The sequence below is a fragment of the Microcebus murinus genome, chromosome 8 (genome assembly GCF_040939455.1).
Source record: "Microcebus murinus isolate Inina chromosome 8, M.murinus_Inina_mat1.0, whole genome shotgun sequence".
NCBI lineage: Eukaryota > Metazoa > Chordata > Mammalia > Primates > Cheirogaleidae > Microcebus > Microcebus murinus.
The window spans coordinates 62,532,061-62,551,455 of NC_134111.1; the positions used below are offsets into that span (position 1 = coordinate 62,532,061).

At 43.1% G+C, this 19,395-nt stretch overlaps 1 protein-coding gene across 2 annotated transcripts in view; it reads left to right on the plus strand.

Moving 5' to 3' along the window:
- Positions 1-7,849: 7,849 nt before the first annotated feature.
- Positions 7,850-19,395, plus strand: part of ITGAV (integrin subunit alpha V) — an 89,980-nt gene continuing 78,434 nt past the window's right edge. The window contains exon 1 of one of the 2 annotated variants that reach the window (XM_012779480.3): positions 7,850-8,293. In XM_012779480.3, the coding sequence (XP_012634934.1) occupies positions 8,109-8,293 (185 nt within the window). In that variant the 5' untranslated portion in view covers positions 7,850-8,108. The remainder of the gene's footprint in view (positions 8,294-19,395) is intronic. The other variant, XM_012779481.2, reaches the window with a different exon arrangement.

The following is a 19,395-nucleotide window of genomic DNA, read 5'->3' on the forward strand; positions in this document are numbered from 1 at the left end:
AGTCTTTGTCAGAATAGTTGGATTATCCTTTCTCTGTACTAAACTTCCATTGTTGTACTGGACACATTTTATACACTTCTTTATATTGGAAACAGAATTGTGGAGTAGTAAAGAGCATAGGATGTAATTAGGGTGAGTCTATGTTCCGGTTTTCCTTGGAGAGTACCAGTGTACAGCTGTCGTACCAATATAATTACTATTCGTGCTTCTGTTACTCTCTGAAGTGTCACTGTTGGATAATAAATTGTATGGTCACCTTAGCTATCATAAACTGGTTGGAACATCTCTAACATTTCCTAGTGCTATGACTTCAGCAAATTATTAACTTGTCTAAGCTCATTGTATTAATTATTTGTTGCTGAATAACAAATTACTCCCAAAATGTACTTATTCAAAACAACAAATATTATCTCACAGTTTCTCTGGGTCAGTAATTAAAGAGCTGCTTAGATAGATAGATCTGGCTCAGGGCTCCTCTTAAGGAGCCTGAAGGCCCGACTGGGAAGGAAGATCCACTTTGAAAATGACTTACATGGCTCTGGGCAGGAGGTCTCAGGCCCTCACCGTGTGGGCCTCTCCATAGAGCAGCTCGTGTGCTCTCATGACATGGCATCCGCCTTCCCAGCCAAGAGACAGCAAACGGAAGCCTCAGTGCCTTTTATGCCCTAGTCAACAAAGTCTCACAGTCACTTCCGCTTTAGCATATTCATTAAAAGCAATTCACTAAGTCCAGCTCACTCTCCAGCAGTGGGGGAAATTAGGATGTCCCTGAGGATAGCATATTTTAGAATCACCACACTTATTTCTCTTATCTATAAAATTACCTATATACAATAATCGTATTGTTATTATGAGGCATAATTCATATAAAACATTTTAATAGATTATGTGGCACATAGCACATTTATTTATTTAAATAGTTGGCTAATCAGATTGTACGTTCTTGACAGGGGTCAAATCTGATTTATTTAAGCAGTTTAAGTTGCAATTGAATTGTTTGGCATATATAAGGGGTACTTAATAAAGTTTTTTTGTTTTTTTTTTTGAGACAGAGTCTTGCTTTGTTGCCCAGGCTAGAGTGAGTGCCGTGGCATCAGCCTAGCTCACAGCAACCTCAAACTCCTGGGCTCAAGTGATCCTGCTGCCTCAGCCTCCCGAGTAGCTGGGACTACAGGCATGTGCCACCATGCCCGGCTAATTTTTTCTCTATATATTAGTTGGCCAATTAATTTCTTTCTATTTATAGTAGAGACGGGGTCTCGCTCTTGCTCAGGCTGGTTTTGAACTCCTGAGCTCAAGCAATCTGCCCACCTCGGCCTCCCAGAGTGCTAGGATTACAGGAGTGAGCCACCCTGCCCAGCCCCTTAATAAGTATTTGATGATTAAATCAACGATTTAACATATTCTTTAATAAGATCAGTTAACTGGAATGTTTCTGTAAAAGGAAAGAAAAATAGTGTAATAGTCATGTGAACAAATTTGTTTTATTCATGTTAAAAAATCAGATTTTCATGTCTTTAAATAACAGGGCATGAAAAAGTACATATTAATGTAATGTGTAGTAAGTTATATAACTATTAACTCAAAATTTTCACTAGTATATAATGTTATTATAGGATCACCTTTTTATGTTCTTTTTGTATTTAAAATTTCTCCTGCAAAATTGCATTTATATAGACATACGTCTAGCTATGCCATTTTGAAACAGGAAGATTTCTGTTAACTCACTAAACAAAGTATTTCAATAATCATTTAGATGACATTACTAAACAATGGTAGGATTAAGGCATATATCTAAGGAGACGAATTTCAAGAACTATGCATATACAAGGTCTGTCCAGAAAGTATCCAGCCATGTAATATGAAAAATAGATACAGTTATTGAAGAAGATATAACAAACATTGTACATAGGACAATGATGCCTTCATCCCCTTCAAAGTAGGCATGTTAGGACTTCATATAGTTCTCACTGTGTCTCTTAACCTAACCTATACACATTCAGCATTCTCAGGTGTTCTGCTTTGTTGCAGGCCTTCCAGAATGTGGATCCTTTTCAACAGATTCTCAAACATCTTTGAAGTGTTTGTGCCACACTTTTATTTGCACTGCTCTCATTGCATCGTCCCCAAAAGCCTTCTGAATCATCCGAATAGTTTCCGTGGAGGATTGTTAAGCTAATGCAACATTTGATGCAGAATCATTGCTCTACTCATTCTTTTTGAATGCAGCGATCAAACACAGTGCACAGGCTCACTCAGTGCCTCTAGCATCCCACTGACTTGTACAGTGAAGGCGTCATTGTTCACACGTGCACATCCCAGTCCTCTCTCCATGGCTGCCAGGTTACGTAGATGTCACGCAAACCAGTCTCATTATATTCACAATGGCTGCATACTTTCCGGACAGACCTTGTATATCATATATATACTATGCTTTGTCATTAATGATACATTTTCCTGCCACTTTTTCCAAGCAAAAAACAAACGTGTGTACTTTATAGAGGTCTTCTGGTTATGAGTGTTTATATTTATCATAAACCTGAAGAAATCAGGAGTTAGAAGTTTTGGTTTATAATCTCTAGTAACAGCAAGGTCAGAAACATTTTGAATTATCCCAGATGACTTTTTAAAAATAATTCATGACATAAATAAAGTGTAGTGATTTTTAAAAATTCTATGTTCTTTTGATGTACTATTTTAAGAAAATGGTAGCAATTTTGAATATACCATAAATACTTTGCTTTCACTAAGCCTGTAATTTGACTTTTCAGTAATAGAATAGTAACTCAGACAGCATTATCCTCCTTCAAACATGATTCTTTCTTTTTTTAATTTTCCTTTTTTAATTTTTTCATAGGTACCTATTCTATGATGGGTCTTTCTTATAGTGCTGTACTGAGAAATGTGATCTATTTCTTGGTACACATCAGAGGCTTCAACATTTTAAGTGTTTAAAGCAAATTAAACTACCTTAGGCAGTTATAATGTAAGAAAATGCTGTACTTTTTAATTAGTTTAAATGGAATAATATGTATGATCCTCCTTTTATAGTGCATTTTTACAACATGTTGGTCATTTGAAGGGAAATCCTGAAAATTATCTGGCATGTCCTTGAAGTTGAGAATGCCTATCTTGACAGCACAGTATTTTTCTCAGTGAGATGCACAGAACTCCAGGAGTATGCAGGATATTTCTTGCTATTTATTATTAATTTTTGGCTCCTTCATGAACCTCAAACCTTAATCCTAAATTGCAAAAAGGAATGAATGAAAAACCAATATAAAATTTTAGAAACAGCATTCTAGATGAAGTTTGTAATTTAATCCTATTTCTTTGTTAGTTATGGAATAAATCTATCATATAGATTCCAAGTTGGTGGAATTTATTTGATGAATACAACAAATGATAAAGTTTGATTAAAATATTTTATAGGCAAACAATATGCTGTAAAAAATTGAGATGGAATTAGGGTAAAGATACTTTGTTAAGTCAATTTTCAGATCACTTTGAATATATTGTATCACTTTTACCTTTGTTTGTTCTATATTATTACAGAGTTATATGTCTCCATGATGGTGATAGGTTCTGAAAAATATGTCCTTAGACAATTTTGATGTCATGCAAACATCATAAAGTGTACTTACACAAACCTAGATGGTATAGCTTACTACGCACCTAGGCTATATGGCATAGCCTATTGCTCCTAGGTTACAAACCTGTACAGCATGTTATTGTACTGGATACTATAGGCAATTGTAACACAGTGGCATCTGTGTATCCAAACATACCTAATCATAGAAAAGGTATAGTAAAAATATAGTATTATAATCTTATGGGACCACTGTCATATATGTAGTCCATTGTTGACCTAAAAGTTGTTATGCAGCTCATGATTGTATTGTGTATTTTTTTCTTTTTTTGATATGGCATCTTGCTTTTTTGCCTAGGCTAGAGTGCAGTGGCATGATCATAGCTCACTGTAACCTTAAACTTCTGGGCTCATGCAATGCTCCTGCCTCAGCCTCCCAAGTAGCTAGGACTACAGGTGCATGCCACCATGCCTGGCTAATTTTTCTATTAATATTTTTTTGTAGAGACGAGGTCTCTCTATGCTGCCCAGGGTGGAACTCCTAGCCTCAAGTGATCCTCCTGCCTCAGCCTCCTGAAGTTTGGTATTACAGATGCGAGCCACTGTACCCGGCCTATTTTGTATATTTTTATATAGTAAAGGCAATCTTGGTGTAATGAGCCTAACCTTGGAGTCAGATCTTCTCAAGTTGAAATATGCCTCTGTTATACTAGCTTTGTGACCCTGGAAAAATTCAATCTTATGCAGAATCCATATCTTAATCTTTAAATTGGGGATATTAATAGAACCTACCCAATACAGTTGTGAGACTAATAGGTGACTTAATATATACACAAAATGCTTAGTACAACACCCAGCATATAATTAGTAAGCTCAATAAAAATTTCAGTTATTATTAAGTCTCTGGATACTGGAATTAGTTCCTAAGGCCCTGTGTTGAGCTCAGAAGATACAAAGATAATAAGGTATGTTTCCTGAGAGAAGTCTTCCTGGAGGACATGATGATGCCTGTTATAAGTCTTAAAAGAAGAGAAGGAAAGAGCGAGGTTGGGGACATCGTGTGGGTTTGTACATGACAGAAAGAATGGGGCTTGGGGAAGTGGTTACCGAGGAGGGCTGATGTTGCCCAGAAAGACGGAGCCTTGTGAACAAAGTTGGCACGCTGGGGAAAAGTAAGTAATTTAATGTGGCCAAAGCTCCTTTGTGAGGTGGGAAGGGGTGACAGGGGAGAGTTGGGAGTATGACCATGAGTAAGATCACCTGAGGATGTGTAGAATAAGAAATGAGAAATGCAGTGAATCAAGGACAGAGGCTTGGGGAACCCCAGCATTGAAGGGGACAGTTTAGGAAACAAAGCCCAGAAAGGTGATGAGCTTCCTGCTCCTCGCCTTCTCTTCTTTCCCTCTCACCCAAGGATCTTTTCTGATACAGATCAGATAGGAAAAGGCTGTGTGTGGCTGTGGGGATGAAGCCAGAGCCACCAAGTCAATCTGCCTAATAAATAGCAGGGAGAGGAGTGGCAAAAAAAGTTAGTAAAACAAACATCAACAAAAACTCTAGGGCTGGGTTTCATGGATTAAAGTCTCTAGAGAAATGGAGGGGAGAAGGAAGAGATTTCAGGAGGGTTTCCCTTGGGTTATGAACTGCATCCCCCTTGATGTTCTTTGAGAGATAAAATTAGAAATTCTTCTTATTTTGGCTAACTGGACTAAGCTTCTTTGTGTGTAGAGACAGAGCCAAGTTGGAGCCCTGGTTTGATAATGGTTATTTGAAGGAACTGTTGGATAGGAAGTAGGAGAAATAAGAGAGTATAATTAGAGTCATAAAAATTTACCATTATAGCTGTGATAAACTAATAGTAGTATAAGTACTAATGGCAACCAGGACTGTTCAATTCTACAAGATAAGTACTATTATTATTTCCATTTTATAGATAAGAAAATTGAGGCACAGAATAGTTGGATTGATTTGCCTAGGGTCCCACAACTAGTACCTGATGAAGCCAGGAACTGAATCCAGGGACCTAAATTTATAGAAACCACTGGAATCAAGATTTTAACTAAAGGATAGAGTGGTAGAGGGTAAAATTCAAACTCTAAATTCTATTTACTATCTAATATTTTATTTTCTCTGTTAAGAAATGGATTATATTCAATACTTAATGGATATTTAAGGTACATGGCAGTTCTCCTTTAAGTTGGAGAACTGTTATAATGTAATTTGAAGAGTAGTGACATGAGATGGAACATTGCTTTTCTTCTATAGAATAAAACATGCTTCTCCCCTCTCCCATGCACACAAATATGAAGCACAATGTGTATTCTGAATAAGTGCTGGCTGAATTAGTATGTTCTTTAATACAATTTGCAAGGCACTGTCTGGATAGCTGCTCAAGCATGGTCACACTTACAAAGACGCCTGCATTTATAACCCCAAGTTTCTAAAGGCACTGGGTTTGTTGTCTTCATTGTCTTTTAATAGAAATGTTTTTTTTTTTTTTAACAAATTCCTTGATTTACAAGACTTCTTTTTTGAAATAAACTCAAAGAATGGCAAAAGAATAAGTGAGATTAGTAGCTGTTGGCAGGACTCTTTAGTGGGAAGTTTTGGTGAGCACACATTGTGTTGTCATTCCTTTGGCTTCTTCCTTTCACTGATCCTCTCACAAGGCTTCCCTCCCTTCCTCTGGTCTGTCACACCTCTGTCCTGGAATCAGAAGTGAGGAGCAGGCTTGGAGGCTTACTGGGTCTAGCCAGAGTTTAAATGCTTCTGTCCTCCTTATCTGGATGGATTTCCACAAAGATTGGTTCTCACTTTTTTAAGGTAGAAAAGACTCTTTGGGCTTCCGTGTACTAATCCAAGGCCTCTTTGGTGTATTAGGGAACATACTGAGGAGAAAGGTGTATTTGCATTCATATGTAAGTATTTGCGTAAGATTTTCTCTCTCAATCAGTAATTTCTTTTAGGCAGTTGCTGGACCATGGCTTGCGAAACATGCCAGAGGTTTTGCTGCATATCTTTTACTCACATTTAAAATAAAAGTATTTAATGCAATTAAGTATTATAAATTTAAATTAGGCATTTCATTTTAATTTATATACATATCCCTACACAGGATTATTTAATAGTTATTAGATTACTGTATATTGTGATTGAGTTTTCATAGTTACTTTGGGAAAATAGTCCGAAATTATCGTTCCAGTACTTGTAAGTTGTTAAGGTCCACACAATACACGTATACTTTATCTTGTTCACCAAATTATTTAGCACATAATACACAGTATAGGAGAGTCACTTCTATGAGCAAAGTTTACTCATCATTTCATCTGCTATTCATTCATTGATTTAACATTTTATTGACTGGTCACTGTCTGCTTGGCAAGCTGCTAGGAAAGGCGAATACAAAGAAAAAGGTCAAGGCTCCTTGTCCTCACGGACCTCTCTCACTTGGTTCCGTGCAGTCAGGGCTTGGTGGCACACACCATCAGCAGGCCAGCCGCAAGGGGCCTTATTTCAATGCTGCGCATTTCTTCTTCCAGCTCTACAATTATATGTCTACCCACATGTCCTAAATCAACGAATTAGTTTTCCGAAGCCATACAACTCCAGCTAACTAGGATTAAGACTTTGACTATTCTGACTTGATTTAAAACGATTACTGCCAATTCTTTGCCTCGCCTGTGCTCTCTTCAACTTTAACACAGCTCGCTTGGAAGAGGCTGTGCTGGCATTCTGGAAGTTTATAATTAAGTTCAGTGTTTGTGTGTGGGATGGTGTGGAGAGGAAAACAACCATTAATTACAGAGTTTCGTGGGTGAGAGTCTGCCAGGCTAAGCAGCAGAAACACGAGAAGCGGATAAAGCTTTCCTCATTGTTAAACAAAAGTCGCTCAGGATCCCGGCCGGGCCAGGGAACCTGGGCTGCCCTCGCCACTCGTGTGGCCGCCGGCGGATTGGGACGCCTCACCCCCTTGCCCCCACCCAGGTCCCGGTGCCCCGTCGAGGGCCGCGTCCCGGAGCGCCGCGGCGGGCCCCACTCTGGGCGTCTGGGCCTCGGCGCGGGTTCCCGGGTCTCGGGACAGGCGGCGACAGCGCGCACGGAAGTGCGCCCGGCTCTCCCCGGTGGAAGGACGGCTCTCCTCCCCCACTTCCTCCTTCGGCTCCGCGGCTCGGCCTCCAGGGGCGGCTCCTCCTCCCCGCCTCCTCCCACGGCGCCGGCTGCTCCCCGGCCGGAGGTGCGGCGCTCGCCCCGGCAGTCGCTGGCTCGGACGCCGCGTCCAGCAGCCGAGCGAGAGCGAAGCGGGGCCGCCGCGCTGCTGTCCCCGCCCCGCGCCCCGCGCCCGCTCCTCCGCCGGCCGCTCCGGGGCTCAGCCCGCCTGCCTCCCGCGGCGCCGGCCCGGGCTCGCCGGGAAGCCGGCGGCGGCAAGTTCGGGCGCGCGCAGGCGGCGGGCCGCGGGCACCAGGCGCCCGGTCGGAGGGGCGGCCGCCGCTGCGGGCTCGGCGTCCCGCGCGCCTGGGCGATGGCTCCTCCGCCCGGGCGGCGGCTGCGCTTTCGCCCCCGCCGCCTCCTGCTGCTTCTCCACGGACTCCTGCTACCTCTGTGCGGCGCCTTCAACCTGGACGTGGACAGTCCTGCCGAGTACTCCGGCCCGGAGGGGAGCTACTTCGGCTTCGCGGTGGACTTCTTCGTGCCCAGCGCGTCCTCGTAAGTGGCCGGGACGCGACTCGGCCCCTGCCCCGCCGCGCGCCCACCCGCGTCTCCCCGCCCGCACTGACCCGGGGCACGTTCCAGCGCCCGCCCGTCCCGCCACGCCGGGGGTTTGTGTCTTGGGTGGAGGGAGTACGTGGGGAAGTGAACTCCCCTAGGCACCCTTCGCCCAGTTCCACCCCGCTCCGCACCTCCTAAAATGGGTTGCGGGCTGAGGGCGGGCTCTGAAGCTGACCTGTGCGTAACATTCGGGAAAAGTGGGAAATCAACAAAGGCTGGTTCTGCTGGACTCTTTGCTGCCTCTGCCAGTGTCCGGGACTGGGTCGGTTTCATCTCCAAACTTCTTTTTCTCCGATAGCAGTTAGCCTTCCCAGTAGTCTTTCTCTGCTTCACCGACTTAATGCCCGTCCTGTTCGTTTTCCCTAAACAAGCCCTCCCCCACTCTTTCCGCCTCTCTGATTCACTTTCTTCTCACTTACTCCTTTTCCACACATTCTCATGACTGAAAATGACCGTATTGTGTTAATTTCATTGTGCTTTATCTCTGGGACTCTCAGACCTTTGCACATTTGAGGTTGAACGGATGAATTGAATGTGTCATCTGTTCTTTTTATAGTGATTCGCTATTTAGGTCATTGTTCAGAAAGAACAAGGGTGTTTGCTAAGTTTTCACTCACTGCAGGCCATTTGAATACTGTAGTATTTAATAATTCAGTTATGTTTTCGAATTGCCAATGTTCTATCTTTCAGAGACTGTCAGGCAGGATTTGTAATGGTTATAGTCATTATTGGATTAAAAGTTGTCTCTGACTCTACTGAACGCTGACATCATTCTCACCACCCCACCCCCAAATTAGCATTAGAAATACTGATTTAAGGAGAGTTCACTGGATGTTTTAATCTTGTTTTTAAGAAAGAAGCCGTTCTTAGGGTTCCTTCTAAGCTCTTAAAATTATTTAACAACATATTTTTGTTTCTATATTTTCTCTGCAAGATATCCTTTTGTAGGGGTAGAGAATAATTTTGATAGTCTGTACTTGGATAAGACCACTTTTCCACTACAAAAATATCTACTTTGAGAAAAATATCTAAATATTTTTCTATTACTATTAGAACATACAGCAGAATTTAGTCTTCACAGCATTTTTCTGAATGTTGCTGGATATGATTCATTTTGGTAACAACCCTTGTGGCAATACATAAATTGGCTGCAGTTAGTGGAAACTAGACATTATTTTATACAGCAAATTTGGTTTTGTTGTTTCCAGTTACAGAGCTTTCTGTGAGGCCAGAACACAGATTTTCCAAAATGATAAAAATAATCATTAATTTTAGGGTACATTTACCACCTTCACATTTGATTTGATTGTTTTAGTCAACCTTATCTTTTAAAAATATTTTGCTACAGATATTTTTAAATGTATACCTTTAAGATAGAGAACATTTTAGTTGCTCCCAAGGGTGCACTTTTAGATTTAATTTGTACAGAAATTCTCATGATTTTGAAAATATGTATCTTTTGTCAAGAGTTAACATTTACTCTTTTTTTTTTTTTTTTGAGACAGAGTCTCGCTTTGTTGCCTAGGCTAGAGTGAGTGCCATGGCGTCAGCCTAGCTCACAGCAACCTCAAACTCCTGGGCTCAAGCGATCCTTCTGTCTCAGCCTCCCATGTAGCTGGGACTACAAGCATGAGCCACCATGCCCGGCTAATTTTTTATATATATATTAGTTGGCCAATTAGTTTCTTTCTATTTATAGTAGAGACGGGGTCTTGCTCTTGCTCAGGCTGGTTTAGAACTCCCGACCTCGAGCAATCCGCCCGCCTCGGCCTCCCAGAGAGCTAGGATTACAGGCGTTAGCCACCGGGCCTGGCCTAACATTTACTCTTGATGCCAACTCCATCAAAGTTGATGGAGTGTTTTGCAAATGTTGCTGTTAATTCTTTGTCACTCCTCTTAGGTTAGTGTAAAGATACATGGCAAACTGATAAACTTTAAATGTTTTTACATGGAAAATTCAGTAATGTTGAACTATTGTTGATACTATTGTTGGTTACAAGGCATGGTGGCTAATTTTGTCACTATGATTATTGAAAATACTCTTAAGTTCACACATTTACATAGGCTCACATGTTTACATGGCCTCATCCATGAGCCTTCAATGGTAAGGTAAGATTGGACTTGGGTTTGGTTTCCTATAATATTTTGAAATCTTTGTCAGCAACTTTGTTACTGATAGACTAGGGAGCTCCCTAGGTATAGCCTAACTTAAAAACTGGAAACCAACTTCAATATTTTTTTTTAAAAAAACTGAAATAATATATATAAACAAAGGTTTCTATTTACTAAGCTTTTCAGATTTAGTAAAGATTAATGTAAAATTATGCTGAACTTTGTGAAAGGGCACTTTTAAATTTAATAAGCACTGGAATCCAAGGTGCATGGGATACCATTTATAATATTACCAGTAGGATTTATTGTTGCTGTTATTTGGTGTTATCATAAATTTCTAAAGGAAAAAAAAAACCCACACAATAAAAGTTTTTCCTAATTAAAGAGTTCCTTTCTTCTCAGGGAAGAAGGATTAGTGAGGAAGCAATGAATGGTTATGAAGTCTGCTTCTACCATTTCTTCAGTTTAGGAGTCCAGGTACCTTAGGCAAGCTGTAAAATTGTTTTATGTCTTATTTTTTTGTTCTAAAAAATTATTGAATTATTTCTTATTGTGAAAATTAATAAATCAATATTATTAAAGAAAAGAAAAAATAAAGTATTAAGCAAAAATGTTAAGGTGCCCCCTCAAAAAAAATCCCTCCCAAAATGAGTCTTAGGTTTGAAGTAAGAATTCATAAGAAGAGTGATTTTAAAAATTATGAATAATAAAAATTAGCATTCCATATTTTTCTTGTAAGCATTAATTTATGGTGACTATAGTGTTAAACTCACATAAAATTTAAAGATCATATGCATGCCAAGAATTAAAATTATGTTTTTCTTGTGGAGACTAATTGGAGAAATTAAAAATTGCATCCTGGGTTTAATTATAATAATGATGTCTTACATTGGTAAACCTATTTACTTTTACTTGTATGTCCTTTCATTTTATAGCCCAAACCAGCAGAGGAAGTAGGGAGAAGCAGATAAACTCATTCTTATAGATGAAGAAACTGAGGCAGAAGAGTTTACAATCTTTAGTTGTTTGAGTAGTTGGTGTGGGGTAGAAGGCAGGAGAGGGATCAAAGGACAGGATGTAAAATTCAAATCCCACTTGTTTTGTAATTCAGATATTGAATTTTTTTAAGAAAGTAATTAAACAGTTTCCTTATTTCTTCAAAAATATGTTATATTGTACAGTTCTCCAAGGTTCTCAGTCCTAACTTGATGTACTTCATTTTTGCAATACCTGGAAAGCTTTTTTTTTTTTTTTGAGACAGAGTCTCGCTTTGTTGCCCAGGCTAGAGTGAGTGCCATGGCGTCAGCCTAGCTCACAGCAACCTCAAACTCCTGGGCTCAAGCAATCCTCCTGCCTCAGCCTCTCGAGTAGCTGGGACTACAGGCATGCGCCACCATGCCCGGCTAATTTTTTATATATATATTAGTTGGCCAATTAATTTCTTTCTATTTATAGTAGAGACAGGGTCTCGCTCTTGCTCAGGCTGGTTTCGAACTCCTGACCTCGAGCAATTCGCCCGCCTCGGCCTTCCAGAGTGCTAGGATTACAGGCGTGAGCCACTGCGCCTGGCCTTTTTTTTTTTTTTTTTTGAGAAAGGTTCTTTCTGTGTCACCCAGGCTGGCTAACATAGTACTACTGGGGAGAGGGGGCACCACACCTAGCTAATTTCTTTTTTATTTTTGTAGGGACGGGGTCTTGCTATGTAGCCCAGCCTGGTCTCAAACTGCTGGCCCCAAGCAGTCCTCCCACCTCAGCCTCCCAAACTGCTGAGATTATAGGAATGAGCCACCATGCCTGGCCAAGAAAGCCTTTTAAATAAAACTCTGTCCAGGCTGTATCTTAGATCTAAAAGTAGAGCTCTACCTTGATATTCCAGTGGCCAGGCCTGTGGATCCTTTCTACTTGGGCAGCCCATCTTAGCTCAGTTTGACTAAAAATGAATTCTTTTTCTCCAAGAGATGTCACTTGTACCTCTGTGTCTATTAATGGTGCCATCATTTTCTCTGTTGCCCTGGAAATAATTTCATATTCCTCCCTCTCATTTTCTGTTTTTCTTTGTCTCTTCTACTTTGCTCCCCCAGTATTAGTCAGTGATTAGTCACCAGGCTGAAGGTCCTAGAAATTCTTCCTTGTTAAGGCTTTCTTGAATCCATCTCTGTTTTCTACTATACCCTTGTATTTCAGCCCAGTCATCACAAGTGTGGTCTGTGGCATTCAGGCCCTTCTCCGTCCCTCTGCCCATCATTTCGCTCTTAGACCTGCAAAACATCTTATTTGTTTCTACTAGTTTTATCTTTCTGAAACATCCTTTTTGATTTTGGCACTGTGCTGTGAAAATTCCCTCAACAATGCTTCTGTTGCCAGAGATAAAGTCCAAACTGCTTAATCTGGATTAAGTCCGGTTGCTGTATGTATTTTTTAAATTTCATGTATCATTTCTCCCCTGAACATTGTAACCATTTTCACAACTTTACAAAATGCTGCCAGCTCAGTTTCATAAACTTCACTGTGGCTCTAGCTATTGTGGTTGATTTTTCTCATCATAAATAATATACATGTATAGACTATAGTCTTATTATTTAGAAAGAAAGTCCTATGTTGGTTACTCCTGATAAAGGCCATAGGTTTATAGGACATTATAAAAAAGAAGAGAAAAAGTATGAAGTTTTTATTACTGCTTCTCTTTTACATCATGTAAGTGTTGACTCTAGCATTTTTATTTTTATTTATTTATTTTTTTTGAGACAGAGTCTCGCTTTGTTGCCCAGGCTAGAGTGAGTGCCATGGCATCAGCCTAGCTCACAGCAACCTCAAACTCCTGGCTCAAGCAATCCTCCTGCCTCAGCCTCCCGAGTAGCTGGGACTACAGGCATTCCCCACCATGCCCGGCTAATTTTTTTTTTTTTGTATATATATTAGTTGGCCAATTAATTTCTTTCTATTTATAGTAGAGACGGGGTCTTGCTCTTGCTCAGGCTGGTTTCGAAATCCTGACCTCGAGCAATCCGCCCGCTTCGGCCTCCCAGAGAGCTAGGATTACAGGCATGAGCCACCGCGCTCGGCTAGCATTTTTATTTTGAATGAAAAAGAAATCTGAAACTGGAATTATAGCTTTGAAATAACATTGATCACTGTTTTATACACATTTCTTTCTATATGCATGTATGGTAGTTTTTAGAAGTTCCTTTTGGTGAAGCCTCATTGGTCAACACAGAGTCAACTAAATATTAAACAAGCTCCATAGTGGAAAGGTCAGTGCTGAAAGCAGCCAACTACTTGGTTCATTTGCAGGGTTTGAAAAATGGACTTGTCATTTTTGTTGTCCCTTCTTGGTAGTCAAGGTCACATTCCCTGAAGCAAGTGCCCTCCCCCCCCCAGGACACTTGGGATAGGAAGTACATCCAAAGGACATGCAGGTTGGTTTCTCTGATCCTCTTGTCTGTCTTTCTGCCACTTCCTCTTCCTATACCTCTCCCTGCCTAGCCCTTTTTTTCTTTTCCCATCTCTTATCCTCCCTCTCTCTTTCCTTTCCTCCTATATCTCCCTTCCTCCATATCCAGCCTTCTGTCTCCGCCTTTTATATTTTAGCACTTCTTGGCATGGATGTAAATCTTAATTCTGGAGTCCTAAATAGTCATTAATGGAAATGTCTTCAGTCATTTAAAAAGAATGGTGAGAATGGGGATCCTGATAATGTTCTTGGACATACTTTTTGGAGAGAAATGGAGTCCATAAGGAGAAAGTTGCAGGCATATGAAAACTAAGTTGCCAAGCTTCAGATTGCCATTGCTAATCAGTGAACTCTCTTGTCAGCCTCACCTAACCCTCTCCACCATTGTCAGGAAATGTTGAGCCAACTTTCCTTTCCCTTCTTTTTCTCCTTCATTTGAGTTAATTACGTGACCATTAATAGCCCTTTGAGAATATTGAAGAAAGAAAAGCCCTTTTAAAAACAGATTTTAAGTTTTGTTTCCTGCTTTGTTCGGGGATTAGTTAATTAATTGTATTAATTGTAGTTTTTAGTTCCAATACCATCATTTTGTGTTTTACAATGCTGTCAGATTTTCTAAGTTTGCATTTATCTACTACCCACCTTAAGAAAATTTCTTTTTAAAGTAATTATAGTGGGCATTGTTTTTCCATTCAATAGAGAAAGGAACAGAGACTCAGAGATACGAAATGACTTCCTCAATTAATTTGCAGTGTTTGTTACTTTTAGTTGTTAGGGACTGACCTTCCACAGCCCCACCGGACAGAAAAGCAGAGACATCGAGGATGCAATCACACAAGAGGAGGTTTATTTTCTGGCTAGCCAGGGTCCAAGCCCCAGAGCACCAACGCAGCGGCCACTCTCATAGGCAAGGACCCCGACCGGAACAACGGCATGCCTTTTATCCCCATGGTGCACAAGCTGCGCACAAGCCGACTACGCAAGGATCATGCGTTGACCTTTAAAATGATTGGTTGCCCACTATTGCCTTTTGAAATAATTGGCGGGTTGGTTGCCCTCTATTGCCTGAGAGGCCAGTTGCCCGTGCTTCAATGACCTCATCCCATAATTCCCCTTACAGCGGTGTAGCAAGCAAGTAATGACCAGAAGCAAAGGTTTGCGGTTAGCTCATTGCCCCACCCAAGTAAATTCCCGACAATTGGAAGAATTCCTCTGCCCTACATTCCCCCCTTTCTCTAGGTAGCAGACGAGCACTCTTGCTCGTCCTCAAGGTCTCTTAGGTGCTCTAGTTCTATAGCACTTGACCATAGCTGCTGATATTGTTGTTGCAATACTAGTAGCTGGACAGTGTTTATCCGTTTTTTTATAAAAGCTACTAGTCTATTAATTATACATGGCGCGAAAGTAAGGACTAAGATTAGCATAATGAGTGGGCCTAGTAGGGTGGATAGTAGCGTTGTTAACCAGGGGGAACTGTTAAGCCAAGACTCAAACCAACTTGCTTGCTGTTCATATTCCCGTTTGCGGCAGGCAAGCCCTTCCCTGACCTTAGCTATAGATTCTCTAACAACTCCCGTATGGTCTGCATAAAAACAACATTTTTCTTTGAGGGCAGCACACAGTCCTCCTTGCTGGAGGAATACTAGATCTAACCCCCTCTGGTTCTGGAGCACTACCTCGGATAGGGAGGTTAGTGACTTTTTTAGGTGTGAAATTGAGTCTTCTATCCTTGCAATATCTTCATCAACAGCTGTCCTCAGAGTATTAAACCCTCTTTGCTGCATTGCCAGAGAAGAGATACTAGTTCCTGCTCCTATTGCCCCTAAGCCAAAAGAGTAGCCAGGGTTATGGCTGTGAAGGGCTCTCTTTCTCTTTTAAAAATTAGGTTGGTGACTCTTCGCCCTACTATGCCCTCATACATTGTCTCCTCAGTGTGGTATATTATTTTTGGGAACACTAACACCATTATACAGTAATCTTTAGACCCATGTAAGGTTATGGGGTTGGTGGGGGTTCGAGGCGGTAAGTATAGCTGTAGATCTCCATCCCAAAAACATTAGACCAAAAACACAACATCCCAAAAACACAACAACCAACCCCCACCGCGACCCGTCCATGTTGTCACCCAGTTCAATCTTTAGATGCCACAACCCCAGTCCAAGTCTGGGTCAGCAGTCCTGGGCTGTCACCGCCACGCGGGTCAGGTCTGGTCTTCAGAGGATTCCTCGGGTCTGCAATTGCTTTCCACTGGTCCTGGCACCGCTCCTGGTCTTTTTATTAGCAGGTCTCACGTGGGAGTGGTGTATCCAGGTCGCTACTATTCTATCGACCTTAAGAGCAGTGGGGGGTAACAAGAATAATTTGATAGGGGCCCTTCCACCTCGGCTCAAGGGTTCTGTTGTTATGCCGTTTCACCCACACCCAATCCCCTGCTGGTGTGGGTGAAACGGTGTCCGGCACCCTCCTCCTCAGGCCCGTAGATAGCACGGAGGCCCGGCCATACTTGACTGTGGACACGTTGCAGAGCCTGCACCGCTTGCAACACTTCTTTGGGATGTCCCAGAAGAGCCTCAGAGCTCATCCTAGGAACTACAGGAGGGGGTGTGCCATATATGATTTCAAAAGGGGTTAAACCCCAGTGATAAGGGGTGTTCCGGGCTCGGAACAGGGCGAAGGGAAGGAGGGTCACCCAGTCTCCGCCAGTCTCCAGGGCCAATTTAGTCAGGGTCTCCTTTATTGTTCTATTTATTAGCTCTACCTGTCCAGAGCTCTGGGGATTATATGCACAATGTAATTTTCAATCTATCCCCATAGCCTGGGCCAGCCCTTGACTAACCTGACAGATAAACACAGGTCTATTATTTGATCTTATCCCTTTCGGCAGTCCATACCTGGGGACTATTTCTTTTAATATTTTCTTAGCTACTGTCAAAGCTGTTTCTCCTTTCGTAGGGAAGGCTTCTATCCATCTGGAAAACGTATCTACTATGACCAGTAAATATTGGTACCCATATTTTTTAGGCTTGACCTCTGAAATCCACTTCCTAAAATAGTCCTGGCTGCCTCCCCCTTTCCCTCGTACCTGCATGGGTCCCTCTGGTCCTCCCCGGCTGCATGACCTGACAGGCTCGGCAACTTTTGACGATGTCATCTGGAACCCGTCCTTGTGACTTGAACCTTAGTTGAGCAGTGTCCAGCAGTTGCAGCATCTTTCTCTTCCCTAGATGTGTGGTCTGATGCAGGTGTTCTAACAGGTGGCATCCTAAGAGTTCTGGCACTATTAGGCGATGCCCTTCATCCCGCAACCAGCCATCTTCACGTAGCTGCTCTGAGGCCCAGACCTCATCTACACTGGAATAGTCCAGCAGAGGAGGCAACCGTCCCATGCCTGGGGGTGGCAGGCTAAGGTGCAGGATGTTTGGCTGCGGAGTGTCTTCTGCAGACTTTTTAGCTTCAGCGTCTGCTCTCCGATTGCCCCGTGCTTTCACGGAATCCCCGCTCTGGTGTCCCGGGGTATGGACTACCGCTACTGCCTTTGGCAGCAAAACAGCCTCTAGTAGGTGGAGTATTTCAGGCATGTGCTTAATTTTCTTTCCCTCTGCCATGATGAAGCCCCTTTCCCTGTAGAGGGCCCTATGTATGTGCCCGGTCCCAAAGGCAAAGCAGCTGTCAGTGTACACCGTCAGCCTTTTTCCTCGGGCCCGGCTAAGAGCCTCCGTCAGTGCTATTAGTTCTGCCTTCTGAGCAGATGTCCCTTGCAGAAGGCGTGCCGCCCAGATAAGTTTACCTTGGTCATCTACTATGGCCGCCCCTGTGTACCTGCGTCCGTCCCGGATGAAACTGCTTCCGTCCGTGAACCAGGTCAGGTCGCTACCTGGAAGGGGGCGATCCTTCAAGTCTCTACGGGTCGTCTGGGTCTCGGCTAGGATCTCAAGGCAATCACGTTCAGGTGCGGCTGCATCGGGGGTTGGCAGAAGCGTAGCCAGATTCAAGGCGGCAGGGGCCCGGAACTCGATGCAGGGTGCGTCCAGCAAAAGTCCTTGGTAATGAGTCAGCCTCGCATTTGTGATCCACCATCCCGGTGGCTGCTTCAGAACCCCCTCTATGGCGTGCAGGGTGGTGATCTGCAGCCGCTGCCCTAGGGTGAGCTTATCAGCATCTTTGACCAACAGGGCCCTGGCCGCGATAATTTGCAAACACACTGGCCACCCCACCACCACCAGATCTAGTTTTTTTTTGACAAGTACGCCACCGGTCTCTTCCAGGGTCCCAGGGCCTGCGTGAGTACTCCCTTGACTATTTCCCCTCTTCTCGTCTATGAACAGGTGAAACTCTTTTGTAGGATCAGGGAGTGCTAGGGCCGGGGCTTCCAGCATGGCTGCCCTCAGGGCCTGAAAAGCGTCTTCCATTTGCACAGTCCACTCCCATGCTTGCCCCGCCCTACACCCTTCATACAGAGGTCGAGCCTTTTCCGAAAACCCAAGGTCATCATGGAGGGCCTCATTGAACAGGGTAGGCGAGTTTTGAAACCCCTGGGGCAGTCTCCTCTACATCAGCTGCCCATGAATTCCTCTTTGTCATCCTGCCACTCAAAGGCGAAAATTTCCTGGCTGCATGTCACCACCGCCAGGCTAAAGAAGGCATCCTTTAGGTCTAGGATGGTATACCAAGACAGCATGGGAGAGAGAGAGCTCAACAGAGTATAGGGGTTAGGGACTGTAGGGTGGATATCCAGGGCCCTTGCATTGACTTCCCTGAGGTCTTGCACAGGCCTATAGTCCTTACCCCGCCAGTTTCTTCACCGGCAACGGGGGTGTTCCAGGCCGACTGGCATTTTCGGAGAATCCCACTGTCCAGGAGTCTCTGAATGTGGGACGTAATTCCCACTCTGCCTTTCTGGGACATGGGGTACTGTCTGACTTGGGCTGGCTCGGCTCCGGGTTTTAACTCAACGTAAAGAGGCGGCTGGTGTTTTGCCCATCCTGTGCCCCCTGTCTCAGCCCACACCATGGGAAATACACAGAGCCATTGCTCCATGCCTTCCTCTCTGCTTTTTGTGGGCTAGTACAGTCTATATTCATCTGCCTGTGTCAGGGTCAGGATCTGAGTGACCCGGGGGCTGTTGATGAGATTGCCTTTATTATCAGTTATTATTACTCCCTCTTCTTCAAAATGAATTTGAGCCTTAAGCTTGGTAAGAATGTCTCTTCCCAGTAGCGGCGTGGAGCACTCAGGGATGACCATAAAGGCGTGACTCATTTGTCCTGAACCTAAATCCAATCTCTGCCACGTGGTCCACCGATATAGTTTGGCTCCTGTTGCCCCCTGCACCCAACTGGTCTTACTGGACAATTTTCCTGTGTCTTCCGTTAGTACCAAATGTTCTGCTCCTGTATTTATGAGGAAGCTGACTGGGTACCCCTCCACTTGCAAAGTTACCCTAGGTTTGGGGAGGGGGACCGAACCCCATCTTCCC